The sequence below is a fragment of the Apus apus genome, chromosome 5 (assembly GCF_020740795.1).
Source record: "Apus apus isolate bApuApu2 chromosome 5, bApuApu2.pri.cur, whole genome shotgun sequence".
NCBI classification, from domain to species: Eukaryota; Metazoa; Chordata; class Aves; order Apodiformes; family Apodidae; genus Apus; species Apus apus.
In genome coordinates this window covers 37107683-37134384 of record NC_067286.1, presented here as the reverse complement: position 1 = coordinate 37134384, position 26702 = coordinate 37107683, and the positions used below count along the sequence as shown (strand labels likewise).

The following is a 26702-nucleotide window of genomic DNA, read 5'->3' as shown; positions in this document are numbered from 1 at the left end:
ATATGCTTAAATTTCTTGAAGTGAGTATATGTGAATGTGATATTCTTTTAAAAATGAATACATTGTGATTATTTCAAATGTTCTTTTTATGTATTTCACAGCAAAAGACACAGTCAGAATCATTCACTGGACGAGAGAAGAGATCAAATTCACAGTCCTACATTGGACGACCTATTCAGCTAGACAAGATCTTATTGTCCAAAGTTAAAGTGCCTCACACATTTGTCATCCACTCCTACACACGGCCAACAGTTTGCCAGTACTGTAAGAAGCTTCTCAAAGGGCTTTTTAGACAGGGTTTGCAGTGCAAAGGTGAGTAAACACCCTTTAGGAACATAAAAGCTAAGCATAATGAAATTAGTAAATTATCATTTAAGTAGTTACTATGTAGCCTTACTCATGATTTATTCATTAAACTATCTGGGTGTGGGCACTGGTACAATTACATTGGATTGAAGTGGAGTTAAAGTTACAGTAATTGCTGTTCTGCAGGAGCTGGCTGCATGGCTGTTGTTTCTTACCTTGTGGTAGAGCTGCAGTAGCTCGCATCTCTTTCATTCAGGTGTAAATTATCTTATATTTGGCACTAAGTGAGCATGTGCTCACAGGCACTTACAGCAGGATAGTTAACCCAAACAGGACTGCATTCTTATTTTGATTGGCTTTGATCTACAAAATCTTATACTTGAATTAAAGAATGTGCCTGAGTCCTAGCAGTTCAGGGTTTTGGGGGAAGTTGTAATAGAAATAGAATAAGATGAGCTTATATGAAAATTTAAACCCAGTTTTTCAGTGTGACTAATGTGTCCCCAAGTCTTGTGCTGTTGTACCTTAACAGGTGCTGAGGTGAATCAGGCCCCTTGGATTGTAGCCTAGATTACTGGCTCACGTTAGCCAAGTAAAGTGCCCATAAATACAGAGCATTGTGCATGCTATGATGTTAGATTAATATTGGCTAACAGATCCTTAAAATCACCTTGAACAATAACTAAAATAGAATTAATCAGTATACTTTGTGTTTTTTCTTTGAGCTAACACCCTGCAAAGACTAAAAAGTAGCATATATTTAACTTAGGATGTAATTCCGATGTGATACTAACTAAACCAAAATCTCTATGAAGGTATCACCTTTCAGTTTATTTTGAATCCCAGTGACATAATAGTAACCTGATTTTTAAAAGAAGATTTACCTACATTTTGGCACTGCTGTACCTCAGTTGGGTTTTGTATCAATCTGCAGTTAAACAGTTACAAGGATATAGACATCCTTAGTATATTTCTTCCTTCCTGACTCTGCTTTTTCAGGTGTGTTAGTAAGTTACAGCTGTTAGCTTATGTGGAATGTGTTCCATAAGCCAAAAGAAAGCAGTAAAGAGGACATCTAAGAAGGTGCTACTTACAGATGGGAAAAAAGTAAACATAGAGTGAAATAAAAATATCTAGCAAATAAGGAAGGTATTGAAGGAACCCTCCACTTAAAGCTGTCTAGAAGTTGCTTTGCAATACAAAGCCAAATACTTTCTTGCTTTAAATTGTTGGCTCGAGTTCTGCTGTTTCAGTTTTCAGTCTTCAGCATTTGATTTGTAGTCGGTCATTTAAGCTGCAGTGAATATACTGCAGCCCTATGTTCTTCTTTCACTGGAAAAGCAGCTCTGGCTTTACAAGCTGAGCACACAGGCCTTCCCATTGCTCCCCTGGATGACGAGCATGAGCTTCAGCTGCAGGTAGTGCCTCCTCCCAGCTGCCCTTGGTCATGCTTTCCTTCCCCCTCAGGGTAACACGCTTCTAGCATTTTCATCCTGTCCCTTCTACTGGCAAGTAGCCTTCAGCCAGGATAAGGAATGCTCCCTGGACACATTAACTTTGTACTAGGGAAATTATAGGGCTCAACATTTATAGGCTGGGTAGCAGAAAAAATATAGAAGAGAAATAATTTTACTGTTTCCCTTTTTGTCTTAACAGACTGTAGGTTCAACTGTCATAAACGCTGTGCTCCTAAAGTGCCAAATAACTGCCTGGGGGAAGTTGCCATTAATGGAGGTAAGTTGCCTTAAAGTTTCTGTCATTCTTTAAACCACCAATTAAATAAAAGAGAAATGTAAAACTGTGGTATATACAAAGACGTGTTTTTCCGTTGCTTGGGAGTGGCCTTTCCTCCACAGTGTTTCTATTGTACATCAAAGATGAAGTGTGGGAGGAACCCCATGAATGGAGGTTCAGCTCCAAGAGTGTGTCTTCCACATAGGTGGCACTGACAGGCAGGCTGCCACAGAAATGGTGTCAGCAGCAAAATGGCCAGGTGATCATGGCCTGATGAATGCAGAAAGCCAGAAGAAAGCAAAAAGCTGCACCTGTGAGAAGTAGGTATTCACCTGTCAGATACAAGCACAAAATTGCTTTTTTTAATTTGGGGGCAGGGAAAAAGTGTTTGCTTTAGGATAATCTTCCTGAGAAGGAAAAGAATACCTAGAACTGGGAAGGACCCCAGGAAAAAATTGCACTGCTCACTGTTGGTGAAAAACTAATTGTATCAATTGCCAGAAATAAAGGCATCAGTATCTGCCGATTTCCCATACATGTGCTATCAGTTTTGCATGAAGTATAGGAATGTATGGGAAAGCTTGACTGGAGAAAAAAAAGGGTCATTGTAGATGAGTTGTTGATTCCCTTGAAAATGTCACTTTTCTGTGTGAAAAAGGAATGAGAAGTGTGGCAAAGTGTTCAGTTTCTAACGCATACTACCATCTGAAGTTGTCAGCCTAAAATACTTCTTATGTTAATAAAGCATTGCCTTTTTAGGTATCTTTTTCTTATTTTTATCTTATTAGGTACCTTTTGCAAACTTCAAATTGAGATCTACTTTACTGAAGAGATATCAAGAATTCCCAAAATAGGAATGTTTAGTTTACTCATTGAAGCTCTCCATCTTAAAATTTATAGAATTTAGCTTTTTCCCCTGAAATAATATCCGTAGTATGGTTTCCATAGCATCGTAGTAGAACTCTTGTGTGTCCTAAGTGATTGATAACAGGGTCCGTGGGATTATCAAAGGCATTTTCAACATGTTATCTGATTTCTATTTTTACAGTAATTTGGTTCACATTATTTTCAAAGTTAATAAATACATACAGTATCTGTCACTCTGTCCATCTGCTGTGTGATGAATCTTCCCCAAAATAGTAAGTGAAGGAAGAGCTGAAGCAGTAAAATTCCAAGTATAGTCTCATTAATGAACACATTCAACACTAAATGTGGGAGGTTATTTTTAACTGATCTTGGGTTTATTAGAAATAGAGATTTAGAAAGTGTTATAGGAATAGCAAAGAATGAGCCTTGCATTGTAAAGTGTCATTCATGACTGGATGACTGTTTCTGCTAGAGATGAAGTATTATGTGTCTCTTAAACACATCAGTAACTTATATTCAAGCATTTTAAGACTGCTGTACATGGAAACAAACCTTTCAGTTGTGCACTTTCAATTTGAGTGAAATGCTATCAATTCAAACATTTTCCTGTCAGCCAGTTTGTTCAGCGTGCTTTTTCTTATGTGGCATCTTCTACATTGCCTATCAAGAACCTTCTTCCACATAATCAGGCAAAAGTTTCACGATGAGAATATTTGGTGTCATCTGTGTGATTTGACTTTACTTCAAATTCCTGAAAAACTGCAAATTTCCCAGAAAAAACTCCGACCTTTTCTGTATGTTTAGTTTTTTTCTTTGATTTGGTTTTGTTGGGTTTTTTTTTGTAAAGTAAGTCCTTAGGTAAACAAGTTTAAAGTTTTCTCTTCCTTTCTGTCTTCCAGATAAAGTCATTCACAAGCAGCTATACAACAAAAAGTTATTACTTAGTTTGATCTCACTTAGGCATATCTAATATTGAAATTGTAAAGTTAACATAAGTTAAATATAAGTTGGAAGATACTGTTGATACTATGCTATAGTCAAATAAGTTAAATCCTAAGTCTTTCTTTTTTTCTGTGCTACCTCATGTTAGACTTTTTGGTATTTATTTCTTTTCTAGAGGCAAGAAGTCTTATTTCAGTAGTATGGATTACTGTGCCATATTGTGCAGCCTTCACAGAGAACACCAGTGCAAATGAAATATCTTTTTTTCCCAAAAAATATAGTTCACATTATAAGTAATTTTCTTGAAAGTTATTTCAGTAGTTCGTCATCATGTCATCACCATATTACAAAACTCCTAGTTTTGAAAATACTGCTCTTCTAGCATCAGTTTGCAGCTGTAACCTGCCAACAGCTGTCAAGACAGTGCACAACATTCAAGCTGTATAGAAAACTGCCAGATCTAAATAAAACTCATAATGGTAGAATGTTTGATAGAAGTCCATGGATAAAAAAATTCTGCCTTGACATTGACATTTTTTAATAGGAAGTTATATACACCTTTACAGTTTTCTGTTGTGATTTTCTCAGTGACTGGTTACAGACCACGCTTCACCAGTACACACTGAGTAGAGATAGAGCCAAGCTATCTCTGAAGCTCAAAATATGTCAGGATGTTGTGATTGACATATGTTTTCAGATAATAACTTCAGAAATTATATTCCAGATCTCCTTAGTCCTGGGGCCGAGTCTGACGTGGTCATGGAAGAAGGGAGTGATGACAACGACAGTGAAAGAAACAGTGGTTTTATAGATGACATGGAAGAATCTATAGCTCATGATTCTGAGATGTCAATGACAGGATGCCATAGTGACATTGGGGAAATGCAGGATGCTGATCCAGATCATGATGAATCAAACAGGATGATCAGGTGAACTGGGGAGTGTACCTTCCATCTTCTTTTGTATTTATTGGCCACAACCATCCCCAGCAGTGTAAAAGGTCTGGGGAGGGGTGTCTGGAGAGCTGCCCAACAGAGAGGGGACAGGGGGTGCTGACTGACAGCTGGCTGAACATGAGCCAGCAGTGCCCAGGTGGCCAAGAAGGCTGACACCATCCTGGCTTGTATCAGGATTAGTGTGACCAGCAGGACCAGGGAGGTGATCCTGCCCCTCTCCTCTGCCTTGGTGAGGCTGCTCCTCAAACACTGTGTGCAGGTTTGGGCACCACAGTGTAGGAAGGACATTGAGGTGCTGGAGACGGTGCAGAGAATGAAGAGAGCTAGTGATATGTGGTGGTTCTGAAATAGCAGTGAGATGACTTCACTGAATATATGCATTTGTAATTTAAGAGAAACTTTAAAATTATTGTCAAACTGAAGTTGCAATTGAAAATTATGCACAAGTAATTGTCACAGGTGTACTCTCTCACAGAAGTTACATTATGAAACTGAAAAGTGCAATGTCTGGTCATTTACATTTTAAAAAAATAAAATAAAGGAAGTAATGTAAGTGGCTATGGGGTAACCAGCTCTAGATTAATTGCTTGCATTTTTAGATACCTTTAGAAGGAAAGAAAGTCTGACGAACTTGAAGTGGTTTCAAGCAAGTTACAAAATAGATTAGTGGTTTGAAATAACTAATCAGGAAGGAAAATAGGAATTGAGTTGTGCAACTTGCCATAGAAATGTCTGAAGAGAAGAAAGTGTTACTCCCTTATTGGAACTGGACAGACTTGTAGGGAAAAAAGTAGGGATTATTCATTGTCAGGGAACCTAAAATTAATTAAGATCCTTTCAGCTGTAATTTCCTTGATGCAAGGGATCTGTTTCATGACAAACTATAGAATATTTTTATTTCACAGTTCCCAGTTCAGCCTGCAATTTCCTCTTTTATTTTGCTTACTAGGAGTCTGTTTCAGTAAAATGTTCCATTTAGATCTCTGTTACTAACAGATACCTATTGTGCTGATGGAAAGCAATCAATTTCAACAACATGCAGTTTTACCTCCCACAGCAGTGAGCTGTTCTTTCGACAGTCATGTTCACCTGCATAGACACTATATACAGACACCTTGTATGATTGGAATAGACACCTGTGCTGTAGTCACAAAATCAGTGTCATAAGAGATTTTGAATGTCCAAGTTACATTAAATAGCATTGCAGGTTTTCAAAATACAGATACCCAATTATAACTAATAAAAGTATTGATAACCAAGGTACATGTTTTACTTAGTTAAGGGACATCACTGTATTGCCAGTAATACCTTTGTAATGGATGCAGTAATACATTTGTAAGGGTAGTCTCCATATCCATGGATTATTTTAAAGGGATCTGTTAAAAGCAAATAAAAAATAAGTACCTTTTAAGTATAGCCAAGAATAGTTATGTAAGGACTGCAGCTTATTTGATAATTTTTAGGCAAAAGAGAGATGTTAACTGTATGTTACAGTCATCATGAAACTTCAGGACAGCTCACCTTTTGCATTTTGATTGGAAACTGTAAATTCAGAACATGTTTTCTTTCCCTGATATGTAACAGTGAAGCAAGGCCACCTGCAGACATCCACAGTCAGTACTATTGTGGAAACTCAAGAGATTCTTTTCCTAGGTGGTTTCTGCTATTTTTTCTTGGAGTTGTTGCTTTGCCATCAGGACAGAACAGCTGAGTTCTCTGTGCTGTGTTTTCTCATGCAGTGCAGCATCTCTGTTTGCAAGTTCTGCCAGAAATAACTAAGCATTTAGGTTTAGGATTCAACAGATTATAAATCCATATTACGTTATGCAGAATCTGCTCTAGGAATTATTAACACCAACAGCAAGGAAAGTGAGAAGATGGGCTTGGCTTCTTAAAGCTCTCCAGCAAGATATTCCAGATTTTATCTGAGGTGCTGTCAGGCATACTGTCAAGTTCCCATGCCTTCCTGACTTACTGTATCAGCTGAGTCATGGAAAGTTGCAGAGGCATACCCCAGAGTGCAAGGCAATGGGATGTTGCTTTAGGTCTTTGAGGATAAAATGTATTAGCTTAAACATCTTTCTCTGAGAAGTTCCAGCAGATTCCCTGCTATTCCCTGCCAGAGTACACACAGCTGGCCTGCTGCCACATTTTCTACTCTGTAAACCATCATAACTCCACTCTGTTTGAACCCAAGAAAGATCACAGGACAGTAATCTGATGGACAATGTTTACTTAGGTTATGAGAGATTCAAGATCAAATACTGGTCTGAATCACATATAGCACAGGCTGGAGCTGTTTCCCACACCGCAGTTGAGGCCCTAGTACTTTGCTCATCTTGTTAGCTCATCTTTAGGAATATTTTTGGCAGAGTGTGTGTGTGTGTGTGTGTGTGTGAATCTTCAGAAGGTCTCTGACATTCTCCTGGTATAGAATTACATTTTTTTTCTTTGTAATCTCAAGATACTTGGAATGACAAAACAGCATACTGTCCAGTGACTGATAGTGAGAATAAGTATAAATGTGGATATTGGATATATATTTTTTTATTTTAAAATATTTTTTCTTCCTTTTGGCCCAAGTTATCTTCTTTTAAAAAGCCTTTATTGATTTATTCTTAAGCCCTTCAACCAGCAACAATATTCCATTAATGAGAGTGGTACAATCTGTGAAGCACACGAAAAGGAGAAGTAGCACAGTCATGAAGGAGGGTTGGATGGTTCACTATACAAACAAGGACTCACTGGTAAGAAATGTAAAGGAAGACCTGCCTTACTGTACATACTGTGTGATAGTACAGAATAAAATCCTAACAATATTTGAGAATTTACAGTCACTCATTTTAAGGCATTTTTTATAGTATTGATGATTCCTAAAGTTCTGGCTCTTGTCATACATGAAGATTGACACTGCTTATAACAAACAGGAGACAGCTGAAACACTCCAAAAAATCAGAATGTGTCAGTCGCATTATCATAGGCAGTCCAACGTGAAGATATTCTGAAGGAAGTAAAAAATAATATTAGCATATTAGATGTTCTGGAAAGTAGCTTTACCTTCAAGCTGCAGTCCTGGATATCTTATGCTAGGTGAATTGAGAGTTTTTAAAAATAGATTAAGAATGGAAACAAGTTGTTATCATTCTGATCTACTGAAACAGACTTCAGTATGTGGCTTTCTAAAGTGAACTGCACTATGATAACAGATAGAAAAAGGAAGTTTATTGTTTTAGCAGCACACCTGTAGCAAATTGTGCTGATTATAATACAGAATATGCAAAATGCAAAGACATATTTTGAATTTTTTAAGCCTGGAAACATTTGAGCAGAGATAGGTTATTACCAAAATATAAATCCTAATCTTAAATATAAAGTCCTCATAAAAATATTGTAATAGGAAATAATTCACAATGCATCTCTTCAGGCTTAAGTGGAACATTTGGAAGTGATGCTTTTGAGAAATGAACATTTTATTAATTTATTTGGAAAATGCTAGAAAGATTTTTCCCTTGTTTTTTATTGCAGAGGAAACGACACTACTGGAGACTGGACAGCAAATGTATAACACTTTTTCAAAATGATACTGGAAGCAAATATTACAAAGTAAGGAATATTTTTCATTCTCTTTTTGTACCAGCAGAATATAATGACTGAATTTTGCTGGATTAGTAGGTGCTTACTAAACGTACTCTAGTAGGATAATTTTGATCTATGTTTTCGTTATTTAAGCTGCCTGTGTGTGTTTGCCTTTCACAAACAAGTCTCAGATCAGAAAGGTGTTGGCTAGCAAGGACCTGTAAAATACATGTTATGGAAATGGAAGGTTTTTATAGTGAGGCATTTCAGTACCAGCGACAAATTCTGGCACAAAACTCATCTGAAATTCTGTCATTCGTAATAGAAATTATTTCCAAACAATTTAGTATAGTATATATTATTTTAATTTTACCCTTTGGGCATTATGTTGTGATTTTGATTATAAAATATTATTTTAATGCTCATTATCTTTTTACCTGAGGCAGTTAAACCCCTTAGGCTTTACTGCAATAAGTTAATAAGTTAATACTGGGAAGTATTTTTTTCAGGTGGCTTCCTCACAGGGAAATAGTGTCAGTGAAATGTGCCCTATGTGTTATATATGATGAAGCAAACTTTACTCCTATGTGGAAGGTAGATTTGGAATCTTAATGTTGAATAGATTTATTCTGCAAATAATTTATTGCAAATAAGTTTTGTTAAATAAGGAGTAAACAGGTTTTAATTTTCTAATAGAGTTCTGTTGATTTGTGGATGGTCCTGTTCTTTTCTGATGGCACCTGACTCCTCTCTTTGATAAGTTTAGTTATATAAGTAAAGTTGTACTTGGTCTTGGAAAGAGATGTTTAGTATTTTTACCATCAACAATCCTCTGTGTCATGGAGTTTCAGGTTACAAGAGCCTTTCTGTTTGTACAAGAAGCACATGGTTAAATGCAACAGCTAATAAAATGAATTACTTAAATGAACTTCATGCTTTAGTCTTTTCATGTTGATAATCTTTGCATAGAAAATAAAACACTTTTTCATTTCAGGAAATCCCATTGTCTGAAATTTTGTCTTTGGAACCTGCAAAAACTTTTACTTTACTGCCTCAAGGAGCCAGTCCTCATTGTTTTGAAATAAGCACAGCAAATATAGTCTATTATGTTGGAGAAAACATAGAAAACCTCTCAAGTCTTCCACTGAATAACAGTGTTATCACCAGTGGTATTGGCATCGATGTGGCACGAATGTGGGAGATGGCAATACAGCATGCCCTGATGCCTGTCATCCCCAAAGGTGCATCAACTGGGTCGGGACCCAGCCTACACAGTAAGTTTCTTCCTTTCCACCATTTCAGATAAGTAAGAGTCATATCACAAACTATGTTGCTTAATCTTCTGCACATGTTGAAAGAGACTGTAGTAAAGGCTGTTATGTCATGGATTACCACCTGTCTACATACTATTTTAAATGCCAGTTTCTCATCCGTGTGTTTCCAGTTTATAGTAGGACATCTGTATTAATATACAAGATGCAGATTAGTTTGTGAGCAAATAATTGTTCTGTTTGTAAGGTATCTTATCCACATTTGTATTGCTGATGTGTAATAACCTCTTTGGGCAGAGGCATGAAGTTTTCTGAGCTCTAGTTGGGAACTGATAGATTTTTCTCATCATGACTTTAATTCACATTTCTAACTGTCAGCAGAAGCAGCTCTGAACTCTTTAGGTCACTGCAGCATAGGTTATATGCTCCCTTTCATCACATTTGGCTGTACAGCTGCCACAAACCTTGTCCCATATTGAGATGATGTGATCTCAAATATGAAGAGCATTTATGTTACCCAGGACCGAAAGGACTGAATATAAATTTGCCTCTAATTTATGTACCTTTGGGTAATTCCCTAGCAACGATGACAGCTTATGTAAACCAAACATGAAACTCATTTAAATCTAGCTCAGGTACTGATGATAAAGTAGCACACAGCAAACAATTCCCCATTCCTAGGCATGTGCTGCTGTGGTTGCTCTGCAACTTGTACTCAGACTAGTTAGAGTAAAGCAAATTTGGGTATGTCTACACAATTTGAATTAGACCTTTTGTTGTGATATAAACCCGCTTTAGCACTTGACATCTGGATGCTATTAATGCAGCTCCAAATGCTAATGAGACTGTAAGCCCTTCAGAAACCAAGTGATACAAAAGGCTATGGCATTACATCTCCAGGCACAACAGCTCACATATCAGATTAGATCAGCTTTGTCATTTGCTTTCTCAACTGAGTTCCCACATAAAGTAGTGTCAAATTCTGGGTGTCATTTCAATCAGACTAGTTGCCTAGTGCCCCCAGTTTGAGCCCAGCAGAGCTAAACAAATCACCTAAACTGCTGGACTGGGAATGACAGCTGTCTTCTGTCCTGGGAAGTTTGAAAATTTTATTTACAAGTTGGTAGTTATCTTTGGATTTTTCATGCAAAAAATGAAGGTCATCTGAGATCTTTAGAAGAAACTCCTGTGGGAACTAAGGATGGTAGCAACCTTCTGTCTTCTGCTCCAAGCCTTTGTCTGTGCTCTTTTTCATGTAAACACAAAGCAGCACATAAAATTAAAAACAAATTGGCAATGGTAAAAGCCTTCTATGTCGCTGGAACAGTCCATTCCAAAACCACTCCATTCCTAGAGAAAGGAGGAGGGAATCATTCACAAGGGGCAGAAGTTAGTCATGCTACTTACTGCAACTAGGAAAGGTACTGATGGACAGTAGTGAGTGTCTTCAATATATAACACAGGCTGTATAATAGAGAAGGTTAGTTTTGATGAGGCTGAAATCCATACTAAGAAATTCTAGGCAGAGCTAGGAGACAGAGATGGTGATGCTCCAAAGAACCATTCTTTCCTCCTCAAAATGACGTCTTTGTGTAACGCACTTAGCAATAGACATAGTCTCAAGTTTTACTGAACTCCGACAATTATGCAGTTTGAAATGCTCATGGTAACATCCTAATCTCTGAATCTGCAGAGGTTATATCTGATATTTGGGCTATTGAAGCAGAAGTGTCATTTTTTTTTTTTCCATTATGTGTTTTAATAACATCTCTTAAGCCAGTTGAAATGTGTGTTACTTTAAACAGTACACCTACCAATTTGAATGTGTATTGGCATGAATAACATCAAGTACATTGTAGGTAACACTATAAATAAAATTATTATTAAATCCTCTAAATAAAGACAGTTTACTGTAGTTGCCATTAGGTATTTGCATGAGGCATAAAGCCCCAAAAAAGAATGCACAAAAAGCAATAATAAGCTTAAAAATAGGAATGATGAGATTTTACTATTAAAAATTCATAATGAATGTATAATTCTGTTCTTTAACATGCACTGCAAAATGTTGTTCAAGTCACATATTTGTGGGCTGCTGTAATTTTATATTGGTTGGTAGATGAACAAGCTGACCTAATTGGTCCAGTTTCTAGAGCTGTCAGTAGATTCTGATGTAATGTAAATGTCATTTCCTATTACTACATGTCTGAACTAAAAGCACAGGAACCTAAAGGATATTTTACTTTCTTCCCCAGGGGATATATCCATCAGTATTTCTGTGTCAAACAGCCAAGTTCAAGAAAATGTGGTGAGTGTTCTCTGGATGCTGGTGCTATGATGTGCTATGATGAAGCATGCAAAGTCATTGATCTGTTCTGCAAAGAGGAATGTTGGAGAGGAGTTCCCATCAGCCATTTTTTGCTTTCTTGTAGAAATTGACAAAAAATAAGGGTTGCTAGCTGCCTAGAAAAGTAATGTTTGTGGAACCTTGTCTTGACACACAAACATTACATATGGGTGATTTCTCTTCACGCAGAATTTACCTACATATACTTGCAGGATGTTCATTACCAAAAGGAAAAGTGAACTGTAGAAGTTAATATTTCATGAGATTTCTGACAGCTGAACTTTGTAAAGCTAATCACAAGCCTTCATAAATACACTGTTCCCTGTCATCACTGAGAGATCATATATTCTCTGCTCTACAATGAAGCTCTGTCAGAAGGAAGAGTTACAGATGTTGTTATACATATGTAAAGAAGTCTGGGTTTCTTTCACCTGGGACTTTTAGACACAGGACATGCAGTTAAGGTAAACAGGCACACCACTGATTTTCTGTTGCATGGGTAGAGGAAATAAACAGGACTGCCTGTGGCTGAGTAAACCTTTGGGATAGTTCTGGTATTTGCCAGAAAAATGCTAGGGAAGGATGTGTCCATTTGTTTCCTAAGAAAAAACAAGACAGTCTTTATTATCAACCCCTCGGTGTTCTTTTACTCTTCTGCTGATATCTCCTGCTGGTTAAGTACCAGGAAAATAAAACTGAGCTCGAAGATTGGTGGTTTGTTTGAGTCTCCCAAAGGAATCCACTAACAGGTCTTGGTTTAACCTGTGTTTAGGCACTAAGACGTAGTGAGATGTGACACTCCCTCCCTGGCACAAGTGGAATATTTTACCTCCTCAGTGGTTGAACACAAACAACCAAAGGCCAGACCAGCTGATACAAAACTTCCTATAAACTAAGAAACTACTTGGATTTCTGTGACTGACATGAGCTGACATAGGAACTTTTTCAAGAAAATTTTGAATTTGTAATTTCTCCATTTTCAGAAAAAAACACAGTGATTCTAGATCTAGATCTGTGACCCTGGGACATCTGGGTAGATCGTTGCTAACAATACCCTCTTTATTTCCATTTATACTTTTGTTTTCAAATTTCACAAAGGTAAACTGTGATGTTGTGCACTGAGAGCTACTTGCCTGGAAATGGCAGCAGCTGAAACCTGTTGAAGATGCAGCAGCTTTCACAGCAATTGCAGTTAATGTGGCTATTGAGAAAACTTGAGTGAATTTTTTTTGGCCAATAACACATTTTGATATGTACTATAATAAATTTGTGCCACTTCCCATTAGCAAATGCAAATTAAATAAAAATTTTGTGTCCGTGTCTCAGGGCTTAATGTTTGTTATGTTTATCTAAACAGGATATTAGTACTGTATACCAAATCTTCCCAGATGAAGTGTTGGGATCAGGACAGTTTGGAATTGTTTATGGAGGTAAGGCTTAGATATGCTGTAGCCTTATGCTTAAGATAGAAAATTTCTGGAATGGTGAAATTATTTGGACTCAGAAATATTTTGTTACAGAAATTAGGTACCCATTGTTACATATAACTAGTATTCATTAAACAATGGAACTGCTTTTTCTTGACAAAGTAATTTCAAGTTTTCTACCCAGCCAGTGTATATGAATAGCTAAATATTCTCTGTAAGTTCTAGTAAAGAAAACCCTGAAATGCAGAAAACTGTTCTTTTTGAGAAATGTAATTGAAGATGAAAAAAAAGGATAATTTCTTCTCACTGTTTGTCTTGGCATGTTTTTGTGAGCTTTTTTCTTTTTTCAAAATGATACTTTTTTCAGTAGTTTGTTAGACTCACATGCCTAAAGGCAAATACCTATTTCAGTACTCGCTGATCAGGAACCACTATAGAAGGACTAAGCCTGCAGCTTGCAAATTGTAGAGAATGCAGCTGAAGTATATGAACAAGCATATATATGTGTGTGTGTGTATATATGTATGTCAGAAAGTTACCTTTGCAACTGTATTCTTGAAATGCAGAGCTGTATTTCTCATGTGTGTACATTTCTTACATGTTTAAAAAGTTATGTCAGATGATAATAAAAAAAGTTGTCAAAGGGTAGAAAGAAGAGAAATTACAGAGAAATTTTAATTATTTACTTGACTTAATTTGCTGCAAACTTGCTCTGAGAATGACTTGGTTGTGATTATTTGTACAATCCAGTGAAAGTGGAACATTTTTCAGTATTAATCATGTTCATTGATAGAGGCCTTTTGTTTTATTAATGTAGGAAAACATCGTAAAACAGGAAGAGATGTTGCCATTAAAATAATTGACAAACTAAGGTTTCCAACGAAACAGGAAAGTCAACTTCGTAATGAAGTTGCAATTTTACAGGTATTTTTCTATTTTGTCTGTATTAACTCCATTTATACATTACTATAAAAATCAGATAATATTAAAATTGCTTCAATTGATAATCATGAGTATTTTGCAAAAATACTGGTATTTTTGCTACTTAATCTGCTAAGTAGCCAAAACCAAATGTATTGAAAATGTAACATTAGGAATTAGAGTTTCTGCAGTTTTATGCACCAGGCACAATAAAGAAAATTAATGTTTGTTAAAGTGAAGTTCATCCATTCTTCTGTAGTGTCCCTAGAAATTTCATGCCTCTTGCCTACAGATTATGCACACAGTTTAAATTATGAAAAGCAAAACTGTTGTCTGATTTAGGGGGGTCTGAAGACTGGCTATGTAATGCTAAAACCCACTAATCATATTGGGAAATGTATGTTATTCAAGTGCTGTATTTACCTTTTAACAGAATCTTCATCATCCTGGGGTTGTAAATCTGGAGTGTATGTTTGAGACAGCGGAAAGAGTGTTTGTTGTTATGGAAAAACTCCATGGAGACATGCTGGAGATGATCTTATCAAGTGAAAAGGGCAGATTGCCAGAGAGAATAACAAAGTTTTTAATTACTCAGGTAAGAAATTATTTACAGACCTAGAAGGAGATTTGAAGTCTATTATTATTACTGTTTTTTATGTTTTGCATTTGGCATAATCTATCAGTTTGATTTATGAAAGCCTGAATTGTAATATCCAGGATGGTACAGACACCTCTTTGTATATTATGTGATAGGTAGTAAACCATTAAGAGGACCTAGAACTAGACACATGTAGATCTGGCTGGCTGCTAGGCCATCAAGCTACAGTTTCTCGTATGCTTGAAGAATTAAGCACAAGAGCTGGATGCAAAGCACTAACAGCAAATTGTTGAAGACCTGCGTAAAGAAATTTGAGCCTCTTGAACTGCTCCGTGCCTAACCATTGCAGTTTGATCTGTGGACTTTTGTGCATATTTTCTGTGCTGAGGTTGTGTTTCAGCATTACCTCTGATTAAATTAGTCTGGTTTCCTGTATGACTTCTGTTAACAGTGGTTGGGGTTTTTTTATATTCTTCCTGTTGTGATATTATCGTATTGCTTCTTTGGCTGCCCATAATACTGATTTAAATTTTAGTAGGAGACTAAGGAGTGAGCCACCTCACAGTCAGCCAGTCTGTCTTTCAGCAGTCAGCAAGAAGAAAAGAGCAAGAACAATGGTGTTACAATAGAAGTTTGTTATTTAGTAGGTTCCCTAGTTTCCAGACTTTCATGAGTGAAACTCCCACCAGGTTCTGAATTTGGTTTCTTGCCTTCACAGGTTCATTCAAGCCTCCTTGTCATTCTCTGCCCTAATGTAGTGAAAAATTCCACCAGCCCCTACCAGGCACAAGAAAAGGAGTTAAAGCCACAGGAATAGGATAAAAATTTCTGTTGCCATGTTCTTGTGTGTGGAATGGAATAAAAATGCACACAGGGCTCCTTATGCTTTTTCGTCTCAAGAATATCTTGAAAATTAATCATGTCATATTTCTGTAAAATTTTTTAATTAATTTAGATCTGAAAGATCATTTTGTTCCTACATACAATGATTCACCAAAGAAAGAAAAGCAAACAAGTACTTAGAACCCAGTTTTTTTTAAAAAAATGTAGAATATGAAATCTTTGAAGAGGGAAAAATAATATTTAATACAGTGAAACATCAAGAAAAGTTGAAGCACAGAAAATAATAACTGACATTTTGTGTTTTGGTTTGGGTTTTTTTCCATTTTCGACGTTGTTGTAAAAGGTACTTTCTTTTTTAATTGTTTCACTCTACACTGGTCCTTGATTCTCTGATCACGAATATTGACTGAACAGTACAAAACAAACAAAAAAAGACAACATTTAAAACTTAATCTGCTTCTGATTTGTTTCTTCATAGATCCTTGTTGCTTTAAGACATCTTCATTTCAAAAATATTGTTCATTGTGACCTCAAGCCAGAAAATGTGTTATTGGCATCAGCTGATCCTTTCCCACAGGCAAGTAGATAATACCCTTTATTAAGATAAATTGTTCCAGTTAGTAAGTGTTAGCAATGATTTTTTTAATGACAAACAAAAAAGTGACTAGTGACCTTTCTGTATTTTCTCCAGGAACTACACAGAAACTTTAGATATTAAAAAACTGGTGACTTACTAAAAAATCTTTGTAAAGAAGACATGTTTGAAAATCCTTGCCTTTTGTCATTTGCCTAGAATATTCAGCTGGATTTTGAAGTGTGACATAACTACTTGTGCAGTTGTTTTATTTTGCTCACCATTACAGAACAAATTACTTTCCTCATTGATTCAGTCCAGAAAAATGAAAAACTGCAAGCAGCCACCAGAAAGTCAGTTATTTTTCTGAAAGTTAGGGAAGAGCTCATGAAGAACAAGAGCTTCTTCTTTAATTTTATGGATTTTAATGCCAGATAGATTGCAGAATATTTAAGTACACTATCTGGTTCACTGTCGTATTTCTCATTAGAAGGTGTTCGTATCAGCTCCTGTTACCTTTGATCTACAGAGTTGATTCAAAAGGACCAGTACTGATAATTTGTAAATAGTACCAATATCAATAGTTGGAAGGGAAGCATCTATACTGAGGCATTAAGTGAGAATTCTTAAGCAGCTAAATCTCTTCATTTGAAGAAATCAGACAAGGAGGTTTTCAGAGAGGCAAGATGTAACTAAGTCCACAATAAAGGGAAGTTGGATCTAGATGATCTTTAAGGTCCCTTCCAACCCAAACCATTCTCTGATAAAATGAAAGTGAAAGTTCAAAACCTAAATTCTATCAACTTGCTTGATTTAGGAAAAAGCCATAGGTAAAATGATTATTCTGTTTACTGTGTTTTTATGTTATGAATGATTAAGTATTATTTTATATTACTGCTTTCACGAGAAGCTTGAGCTGCCAGGCCTGTCCAAAACTACATTTCTTTCATTCTAAGATGTCCTGTGTTACAACTTTTACTGTGATTTATTAATGGAGTGAAGGCATAGAGGAGATGCAGTGAACTGGTAATTCAGTCTCAGTGAATTAAAGGTATTCCTTGCAAAGAGGACTTTAAAAAAAGTACCCTTGAAGAAACAGTTGGAGATATATCTTGCAACTAAGCCATGATAAAATTTCTCAAGTGTGTATTTGATAATAAAAATAGTCTCTGTCTTACTATAGCACTTCTCTTTAAACAGGTAAAACTTTGTGATTTTGGCTTTGCCCGAATCATTGGAGAGAAATCATTTAGGCGTTCAGTTGTAGGAACACCAGCCTACCTTGCTCCAGAAGTGCTAAGAAACAAAGGCTATAACAGATCTCTGGACATGTGGTCTGTGGGTGTCATCATTTATGTAAGCCTCAGTGGGACCTTTCCATTCAATGAAGATGAAGACATACATGACCAAATCCAGAATGCTGCTTTCATGTATCCACCTAATCCATGGAAGGAAATTTCTCATGAAGGTAACACCCTTTTGTGGCTGTGTTAATAGAAAAGCTAAAAAGAAGTAGTTGTGTTTTGCTTTTGTGTTTTATTCCCCCCTGTACATGCCAGTGGAAAAAAAATAATGGTTTGTTCTGTCAGCTGCTTTAGACATTTCTGGCTGAGCATGTACAGACTACATATGGTGTAATCCTTCAACATGGGACCTCTCCAGGAGGTGCTAAAGGAGACACATAACCACCTACAGATGGAGTTTCTATAGAATCTTGTGGGGAACCTCAGCTGCTGGAACTGATGTTGCTTGTATTTACTTCTGTGCATCTTCTTTCAGCTCTGTTGACTCTGCGGTCTTTTTCTCATTCTACTTTTGCCTGTACTTTAGTTTCCATTCAGTAGGATGCTGTACCCTTATAGTCTTTCTGTGGAGAAGATAAAAAAGATAGTGAACAATTCCGAGCAGATGATGTTTCAAGAACAGTGTGGGAAAGTGCTGTTGAAGAAGCTTTCTGCTGGGGGGGAAGGCTTGGAGATAACCAGTGAGACTCTTGAAACTAGAATTCTAGTCAAGGACATCAATGATTTTTGATAGTAGAAAAGCAATGTGAAAAATTCACTATACACATCTTTAAAGAAGGCAAATGAATTGTATTAAAGATGTCTGAACACAACGAAGCAGAGCATTTAACAAATATATCAGTTCTGGTTTCATCAACATTTCTCGTACGTAACATTTTCAGGCAGCTTGATTATAGTTGGGGTTTGGTGGGTTTTCTGGGTTGTTTGATTTTTTTTTAATCATTATGTCCTTAACTTTTTGCAAGATTGCTTCGTAAGTCCTAAAGCAAAGGAGACAACATAAACATAAGATTCTTTTTTTTCTTTTTTTTTTCTTTTTTTTTTTTTTTTTTCTGAATTGTAGTATGTACCAACTTGAATTAAAAGATTAGCAAAATAATTTCCACTTTTACAGCACAGGTGACCCATGTAACTTACACATTAATGGTAGCTTAGAGAAGTGTACCTACTGGTTACTAATATATCTATTATAACCATATGATATTCTCAGCTGAAAAATGCTTTGAGAGCATTGCCTGTTGTTTTATCTCAGTGGCGGATGAAGTTTGGTGAAATCTGCTGGGGGGGGCGGGGAAACAGCCATAAATCTGTACAATTACTTACTGAAGTCTTCCTGAACCTCAGCACAGTCCTGATATGTAAGATGACAGAATCTGTTGGCAGCAATGCTTTATCTGGTGCTAGAGATAAGCAAAGAGCAATCAACACAGAAGAGGCTGCAATAAATTGTCTCCCACAAGTTCCTACTGTGGTAGACAGAAGATCAATCTCTACATTCAGAGGTGAAGATTCAGTAGAGCACCTACAGAAAAGTTACCTACTGGGGTGTTCTCTCTCCTTTCATAGTATCAGAGCCTTCATTAAGAGTTAATGGATATCAGGCTGCAAGCATGCAGAAGGCTGGGAAGGAACACAAACATAATACTAAGTTAAAATCTGCTTATGCATTGTGATTTTATTATATGTTTTGAATTCCTAGCTGATGAGCCACTATTGTGCTAAATGAAAACCTGAAAAAAAGTCTGAACAGATCCATTATGTTTAATATAGGGAGCTGAAGTCTGGATCTCTGTCCAGGTATTACTTGATAATGCTGATTTTTAGAGTTCAAAATATAACTCAAACTCCAGGCTAGCCAGGAAAATAAAGGAAAGGTTTTCTCATGTCAGCTCCTCTGGACTACACTTCTGCACAGGTCACGGGAAGGCAGGTGCATGGGCCCTCTACTCCTGCTGGCCCCATCCAGTTTGTGCAAATCTGCACCTGGTGTCCTAACACACCTAATCTGGATTACAGTTCTGAACAGTGCCATGATAATCAGTGCTATAAATCATTGCAGCGTCTGAGGGGGAAACACAGATGATTATTTAAGGATTTTATTAAATTGCTTACTCAACATTACACAAACCTTTTCAAATACCTTATATTTGCAATTAAATGTGGACTATGGTAAGATGAAGCCCATTTCAAGCTAAAATACACTCCAGGGCTTATAAACTTTTCTGTACTGAATGGTATAAATCTACAAAGTTCAAACAAATAATTAGTTTCAATTCAAACAGGTATTTGCCTCCCATATCTTTTCCATTATTCTTTTTGCAAGGTATTGATCATTGAAGATTTTTCAACAGAACTTTTAGAATACGTGACTACAATTACTTTTTAAAATGTTTTAATTTTCATCTAAAAAGGTCCATAATAGATTTATTTTAAAGGCACAATAGATTTCTCATTTTAACTATTTCCCAGAATTTGTACCATAGCGATATTTCTTCAAAGAGGACATTTGTTATCATCAGCTAGTTCTTCCACTCAAGCTTGTAAGGTAATTATGTCACAGGATGGAATGTAATGCTGCAGCAGAATCCAGCAAGATCTTTAAATCTCTTTCAAGCTGGTATGAAGCTGTTTTCTCTTGAGGGATCTACACAGATATTTTCTTGCAAGGAGCATTATTCTTTGCTTTAAATTAAAAAATAAAGTTATATTTTTAATGTAAGAAGGAAAAAATATTGAGAAAAAATGTTGAAGATCCAGCATTTAGTTCTATTTATTGATATTTAAAAACTTCTGCAAATATTTAATAGATCTTTGACACATAATAAACAACCAGTCTTCACAGAGCCTTCAACCAAAATTTTGCTGCACTGCTATAGCATTAAAAATTTTAAACCAAAGTTGATTAGACAAGTATCACTGTCACAGATAAAATAAATTAAAATTAATATTATCTGTATTGCAGGTAAGAAGGATCTTTTTAAAGTGTTTTGCTGTGAGGATTTGAAAAATATTTGTCAAAAGATTACCATAAATGAAAGTAATGTAAATATTCTTTTTTACTACTTTGTTACCTACAGCATTCTTTTCATATGTTCAAAAGACATGCTGGATACAAGCACTCTTTAACAATGGACTCTATCAATTGTACATTACAGCAAGATTTTGAAAGCGGTACATTCATGCAGAGACTTTATTACATGCCTCAGTACAGTATTAGCAGATGGAGACATAGAATTTAGTGAACTTAGAATAGCTAGGCTACCATCTATGATAATTAATATATTCTGATTTATGCATGCAAATAAAAATATTGTGGTTCTCTGACTGTATGAAATGTAATATGCATGACTGTTTCTTCTTTTTTTTACTGCCGAAATATGACAGTACTGGTTGCTATAATCGTTCATAATATGATAAGACTAGAAACACTGTTGTAGAACAGTGAGAAGTAGTAGAAGGATTCCGTATCAAGTTGAGCTTAAATAAATAAATAAATAAATGGATGTTTATTTAAACCCATGGCTGTCTGTGTCAACAATCCTGCTTGATATCTATGGCAAATGATTGCAGATAAGACAGCCTAAAACAATAGATAAGGGGGGTTTACTTCACACCTGTACCAGATTAGGAGCACAAAGATATGCAGCTGATAGACCTGAGCCAGTTAGTCCTTAAACGGCAGCAACTTGTTTGCATGAGATTCTATGCATGTACTTCTATTGGAACCATAATAGTTTCAAAAGTTGTGAGGTTTTTGCTTTGTGATGCAATTTTCAGTTTAGATTAAGGGAAACTATCATCAACCAAGTATATTGCCAGTGTCTGAGACAAGAATTTTATTAAAGGGCATATAACTTGTTGTGGAAAGGCTAACAAAAGCAATGTTAGGAATTTTTGCTGACCTATTTATCAAAAGACAGAATGAAGTCTTACTGTAATTCTGCTGAATTTAAGTGGTTAAGGACTATGTTCTCTTCCAAGCATCAGATGGCCACTACTTCCTCCCAGGTTTTATGAGAAGTCACTCTATAACTGGACTGTGGACTATGACTGACTTTCCTGTCTCTTCCTCATTGCTCCTTGGAACTCAAGGACTTCTAATAATAGAGAGGAAAAAATATTAACTCCACTGCTTTGGAAAACAAATGAGTTTTCAGATTTCTGTCGTCCATCCCTAGTGGGCCTATTGGCTAGCAACTGGCTTTCTGATCTCACATCTGCTTTGCAGACATTTTCAGAGGGAACAAAATGAATACAAGTCAGGGAATTTTGAGTCAACTGTATACTAAAATGAGACAGTAGCTAAAAATCTGGTTGTCCATTACAGAAAGAGTAAGATTAGGACCACCTGAACCAGGACAAGCATGTCTAAGAAGCTCTCCTGAGATTTGTTTTATTTCATTTGCACTATTGCTTTGATTTTGGAAGGTGCTGCTGTCAGTCATCTAAAAGTGATACTGAGAGTCTCAGAGAAATATAAACTTTTGTTTCTTTGTTTGTTTAATATGTGTATGTTTACTGTGGTACGTGAAGAATACTGCAGTCCTCATTTACATGACATTTTTTTCACTTGAGTATGAACTGAGTGAGAATTCTCTTCAAGACTTTCCTGCATGCCTGCAAATGAAAACACAGAGGTAGACTATTTAGAGGCTAGCAGGCAACTGTTCACTAAAACAGTCGTAATCCCACTAGGAAGGCTTGCATGGGTACCTTCAGGGACAGAAACATTGACTGCAGTTTGTAAAATAGCTGTCCACTTCTTACAAGTACCATGTCTGTCTGTCTCTGTTTGTATGCCTTAGCTGAAGCAAATGAACGTAAAATGTTGTTTTCCAATGTTCTTTCCAGCTATTGATCTCATAAATAATTTGTTGCAAGTGAAAATGAGGAAGCGTTACAGCGTGGACAAAACTTTAAGCCACCCGTGGTTACAGGTATTGCTATGAATTCCATGTTTTTTCTTACATATTTAGGCTTTAAGTATATAAAAACTTTTCATCTTTAAGCACAATAGAATCTAAGCAGAACTACAAACCTGAAGATGTTTGCAGATCCTGAGAACCTTATACTCCCCCACCAGTTTGCATATATATTCTAATTAATTTTTAAAGTATTAGGTTTCAATAGTCAACTCTCATGTTTTCAAAATACCCTACAAAAAGGTTTTAACTTATTTGTCCACTGAAAACATTATATATATAAAAAACCTTCTTATAGTAAGTTAATTTTTTCGTGGCATGGAGTCTGCCCTGATTCACTTCTTATTAAAACTAATCAATGGGCTGCCGCTTCACAGTCATCAGAACTCTTGAAGTTGCATGCTTTCCAGGAAAATACATTAGCCCCATTCATTTGAAATCTTCAGATGAAAACTGAATGTTACGAATTTCTGAGATGCTAGCAGCCTCTGTCTTCTGCTCCTTGTATGTTGTTTTTTTTGTCCTGACAGTAGCCAAATCACTACATGTCGAAAGCCCTAAACAGAATCAATGCAGTGAGCAGCCAAGGCCTGTCCCACCACCCCCAGCCAGGGAGCAGGGCAGGCTGGGAATTACCGCAGGCCAAGGTATTGGACACCTCTGTGGGGACAGGCTGAGGCCAGGCTGGGATATCAGCTTGTGGGATCTCCTGAGGGATCCACATTTGCATGTAGGAAAGTAATGATGGCACAGAGCATGGCACAGACCAGATGGGTGGTCCACAGTCCCAAAGGAATCTTTATCTAAACTAAGAACTGACTCCTCCTCTAGTACCTTGTTTACAACTGTTTGTCAGAGTAGAGAGTCACCTGCTGGTATTGGAAGAAAAGGGCTGTACCCTGCCTTGCCCGGGGACAATTCTCCTGGGCTCACTTTATTCCTCCCAGGTTTCCTGTTACTCTCTAGTCTTTTCCTGCCAAGACTGCTCATCTCCCTGGCAATCATTTTGGAATGGATTGTCTGAGCCTTTGAGGACGAGAGAGGTGACCTGAGCTAAGGCCTTTGGCAAGGAAGCTGGCTGCTTTACATGGTGGGACTGAGTCCTTCAGCTCTCTACATCAACTTCTATTGCTTTTGCAATAATGAGTGGAGATGAACTAAGGTGAGGCAGCATAGCAGCAGCTCTAGCACCATGAATAAGATGAGTCCTCTTTCCAGCAGAGCCCAACCTGGTGGGCTAAGGAAAGATAACAGTGGTGCAGGGCAGTGAGACTCAGACATGATTTCTGAGAGGATATCTGTTTGAGAAGTGGGCCAAAGGATGTGAGATACTAAGAATGAAGGCTTTCATTCACTCAGAGTGTGTGGGCTTCCTGGTGCTTTGGCTGTGTCTTAAGTTGAGAAAAAGTGAAGGAGAAAAAAGAAAACTGGATACAGGATTGTGAGCAGAAGTTAGTTTGCATGAGACTAGTATTGGCTTTATTATTGCAGCTTTATGTATGCTTTGGGTGGGAATAAAAGAAGAAATTATTAAACCTGAGACATATGTTAGGCAGACCAAAGGCTGCAGAGCCTGATGGTCTAAACAGTATGAGAAACAAACAAGTCTCCCGCCTTACTGTTGGCTGTCAACATGGAGTTCCAAAGTGCCTTGGTGTTTAGAAGTATATGTTTCTTTGAGCACACCAGTAATTGCCTAAGTTTGGAAAAGCAGATTTTTTTCTAGCCCAAGCTGAATTCATAGCCTGCACAGTTATACTGAGATGGAGCAACTGTCTTGACTAGCTGATATGGGTGACTAGGAAGTACATGTATGATTTAAATGTCTTTTTCATTATTCATCTTGTAACTTAGGCAAAGAATTGTTTTACCACCCATGCCTCATGTCATGGAAATCTGTAGATTATTGATACATTTGACAAAATATCCTGTAACATGTTCATACTATAGTTATGATAGAGTTTAATAAAATCAAATAAAGCTCTAGAAATGAAGTCTACCTCTATAGACAGATTTCATATTTATTAATTATAAGATTTTTCTATTCATGAGCAATAGGGATGCATTACCTTTAGATTGACGAGTTGACAGCACTGCGTAGTATTATTAGTAGTAGAAGGGAATGTAATTTATTTTAGGAATGTTAAAACTAATACTGTCTTTTGTTTCAGGACTATCAAACGTGGTTAGACTTAAGGGAACTTGAATGTAAAATGGGGGAACGTTACATCACCCATGAAAGTGATGACTCCCGATGGGAACAGTATTCAGGAGAACATGGATTGCAGTATCCAGCACACCTTATCAGTCCAAGTGCTAACCATAATGAAAACACCAAGCTAGAAGAAACAGAAATGAAAGCCCTTAGTGAGCGTGTCAGCATCCTTTAAGATGCATCCCTTATAATCTGTCAAAACACTGTGGAATTAATAAATACATACGGTCAGGTTTAACGTTTGCCTTGCAGAACTGCCATTATTTTCTGTCAGATGGGAACAAAGCTGTTATGCTGTTACACTGTTGATGTATCTGAGTTGCCAAGACAAATCAACAGAAACATTTTTGTGTGACCAACTGTGTTGTATTTACAAAAGTTCCCAGAAACACTAAACTTGTTATTGTGAATGATTCATGTTGTATTTAATGTATTAAAACCTGTCTCCACGGTGCCTTTGCAAACTAGTGTTTTTCTTACTTGAGCCTCATTTTGGTAAGAGAGAACTTCCCATGAAGATCTGGGGGTTTTATTTGTGCATCGTTAGTATTGTAATTGTATGCAAACTCTTGAAGAGTAGATTATAACTGCTGTTCTGTGAACAACTTCTACCATTTGGGTAAGAGCTTTATTTAGTGTCAAAAAAATAGAAAAAGCAAAAAAACCCCAATTGCATAGCACTGTACAGTTTCAAATCAGATAACCTGTACGTATATGTTTGTGTATATAGATACATGTACACAAACACTATAACTTGCTCTTAAACCTAAATGCCTTAATGTACACTGCAGCATATGATGGTTGTATTTCCCCTTTTCTTAAAATATTCTTCTCTAATACTAGTATTCTCTAATATGTACATTCAGAAGCTTTATAACTTGTTGACATTGTGTATGTTTTCAATAAAAGTCTTGTTAAAATAGGTTCATTTGATTAATCTTTCTGTTTAAAATATCCCTGAAATTGTATCAGAAGTAAGCGGAGAAAAGTAGTTCATCATTAAGAGGCTCATGTGGTAGGTGAGAAAATGCTGCCAGCTATCCTGTGTACCTATAAAACACACTTTGTTAGAACCTACTTGCACCGAGTTTGAATCATAAGTTTAATATTGAAACATAGTGAGGAAGTGGAGATGTTGACTACACTGACTTTGTACCGGTGACATTTGTGGGAATTAATTTTTTTAGAAAAATATTATGGGTCTGCTTTTCACTGACTTCCAATGACCTGACAAGGTAATATGGATCCCTCCTGCTCTCCTTCCCCTGAAAACTTTTAAAATATTACTTTTATTTCTAGCAATTACTTGGTGTTCCAACACTAACTCATTTAGCTTTAACTGTGAGAAAAGTTCAGGCTGCACTGTAAAACATGTACCAGAGTAGCTCAGTGGCAAGCTGAAAATTATTTTATGCCACAGACTATCTGAATAAAGCAGTTGATACACAGGTACTGAAGAGAGGTTAAAAAAAGAAGAGCTACATGGAATGAGGGGCAGAAGTGTGCAATGATAAGGGTCACATATAATAAACCTCTGCTGATCAGTTCTTGGGTTCTTCTCCATTCACCCTCATTCTTTCTCTTAAATGAGCTGTAACATTAGCATAGACTCAGGCTGGTTATCAAATTCTGTAAGTAAAAGTGTATACATGTTTATATATATATTTAAAAGCAAGTCCACTGAAAGGTGCAGTGGTGTACTCATGGATATATAAAAATTATGTTCTGTTCTTTAACAACTCCAGAAGTCAATCAAAATTAAGTAGCTTTTCTAAAAGGAAATTGAAGGTATTTATCAGAATCATATAGACTTTGTTCAGATGTCGGTATCATGACAGGTCATAAGGAGCTGTGACTTAAGAGAACTGCCTTAGTTTTGTTGTCTCATTCTCTTGTGTTAAC

At 36.6% G+C, this 26702-nt stretch overlaps 1 protein-coding gene across 2 annotated transcripts in view; it reads left to right on the top strand.

The window, feature by feature from the left end:
- Window positions 1-25724, top strand: part of PRKD1 (protein kinase D1) — a 126254-nt gene extending 100530 nt beyond the window's left edge. For both annotated transcript variants that reach the window (XM_051621757.1, XM_051621756.1), the window contains 14 exons: window positions 102-312; window positions 1963-2040; window positions 4574-4778; window positions 7429-7552; window positions 8331-8408; window positions 9376-9655; window positions 11905-11957; window positions 13354-13426; window positions 14241-14347; window positions 14778-14939; window positions 16264-16362; window positions 17560-17827; window positions 22515-22600; window positions 24757-25724. In XM_051621757.1, coding sequence (XP_051477717.1) covers window positions 102-312; window positions 1963-2040; window positions 4574-4778; window positions 7429-7552; window positions 8331-8408; window positions 9376-9655; window positions 11905-11957; window positions 13354-13426; window positions 14241-14347; window positions 14778-14939; window positions 16264-16362; window positions 17560-17827; window positions 22515-22600; window positions 24757-24975 — 2043 coding nt within the window. In that variant the 3' untranslated portion in view covers window positions 24976-25724. The remainder of the gene's footprint in view (window positions 1-101; window positions 313-1962; window positions 2041-4573; window positions 4779-7428; window positions 7553-8330; window positions 8409-9375; window positions 9656-11904; window positions 11958-13353; window positions 13427-14240; window positions 14348-14777; window positions 14940-16263; window positions 16363-17559; window positions 17828-22514; window positions 22601-24756) is intronic.
- Window positions 25725-26702: the final 978 nt, after the last annotated feature.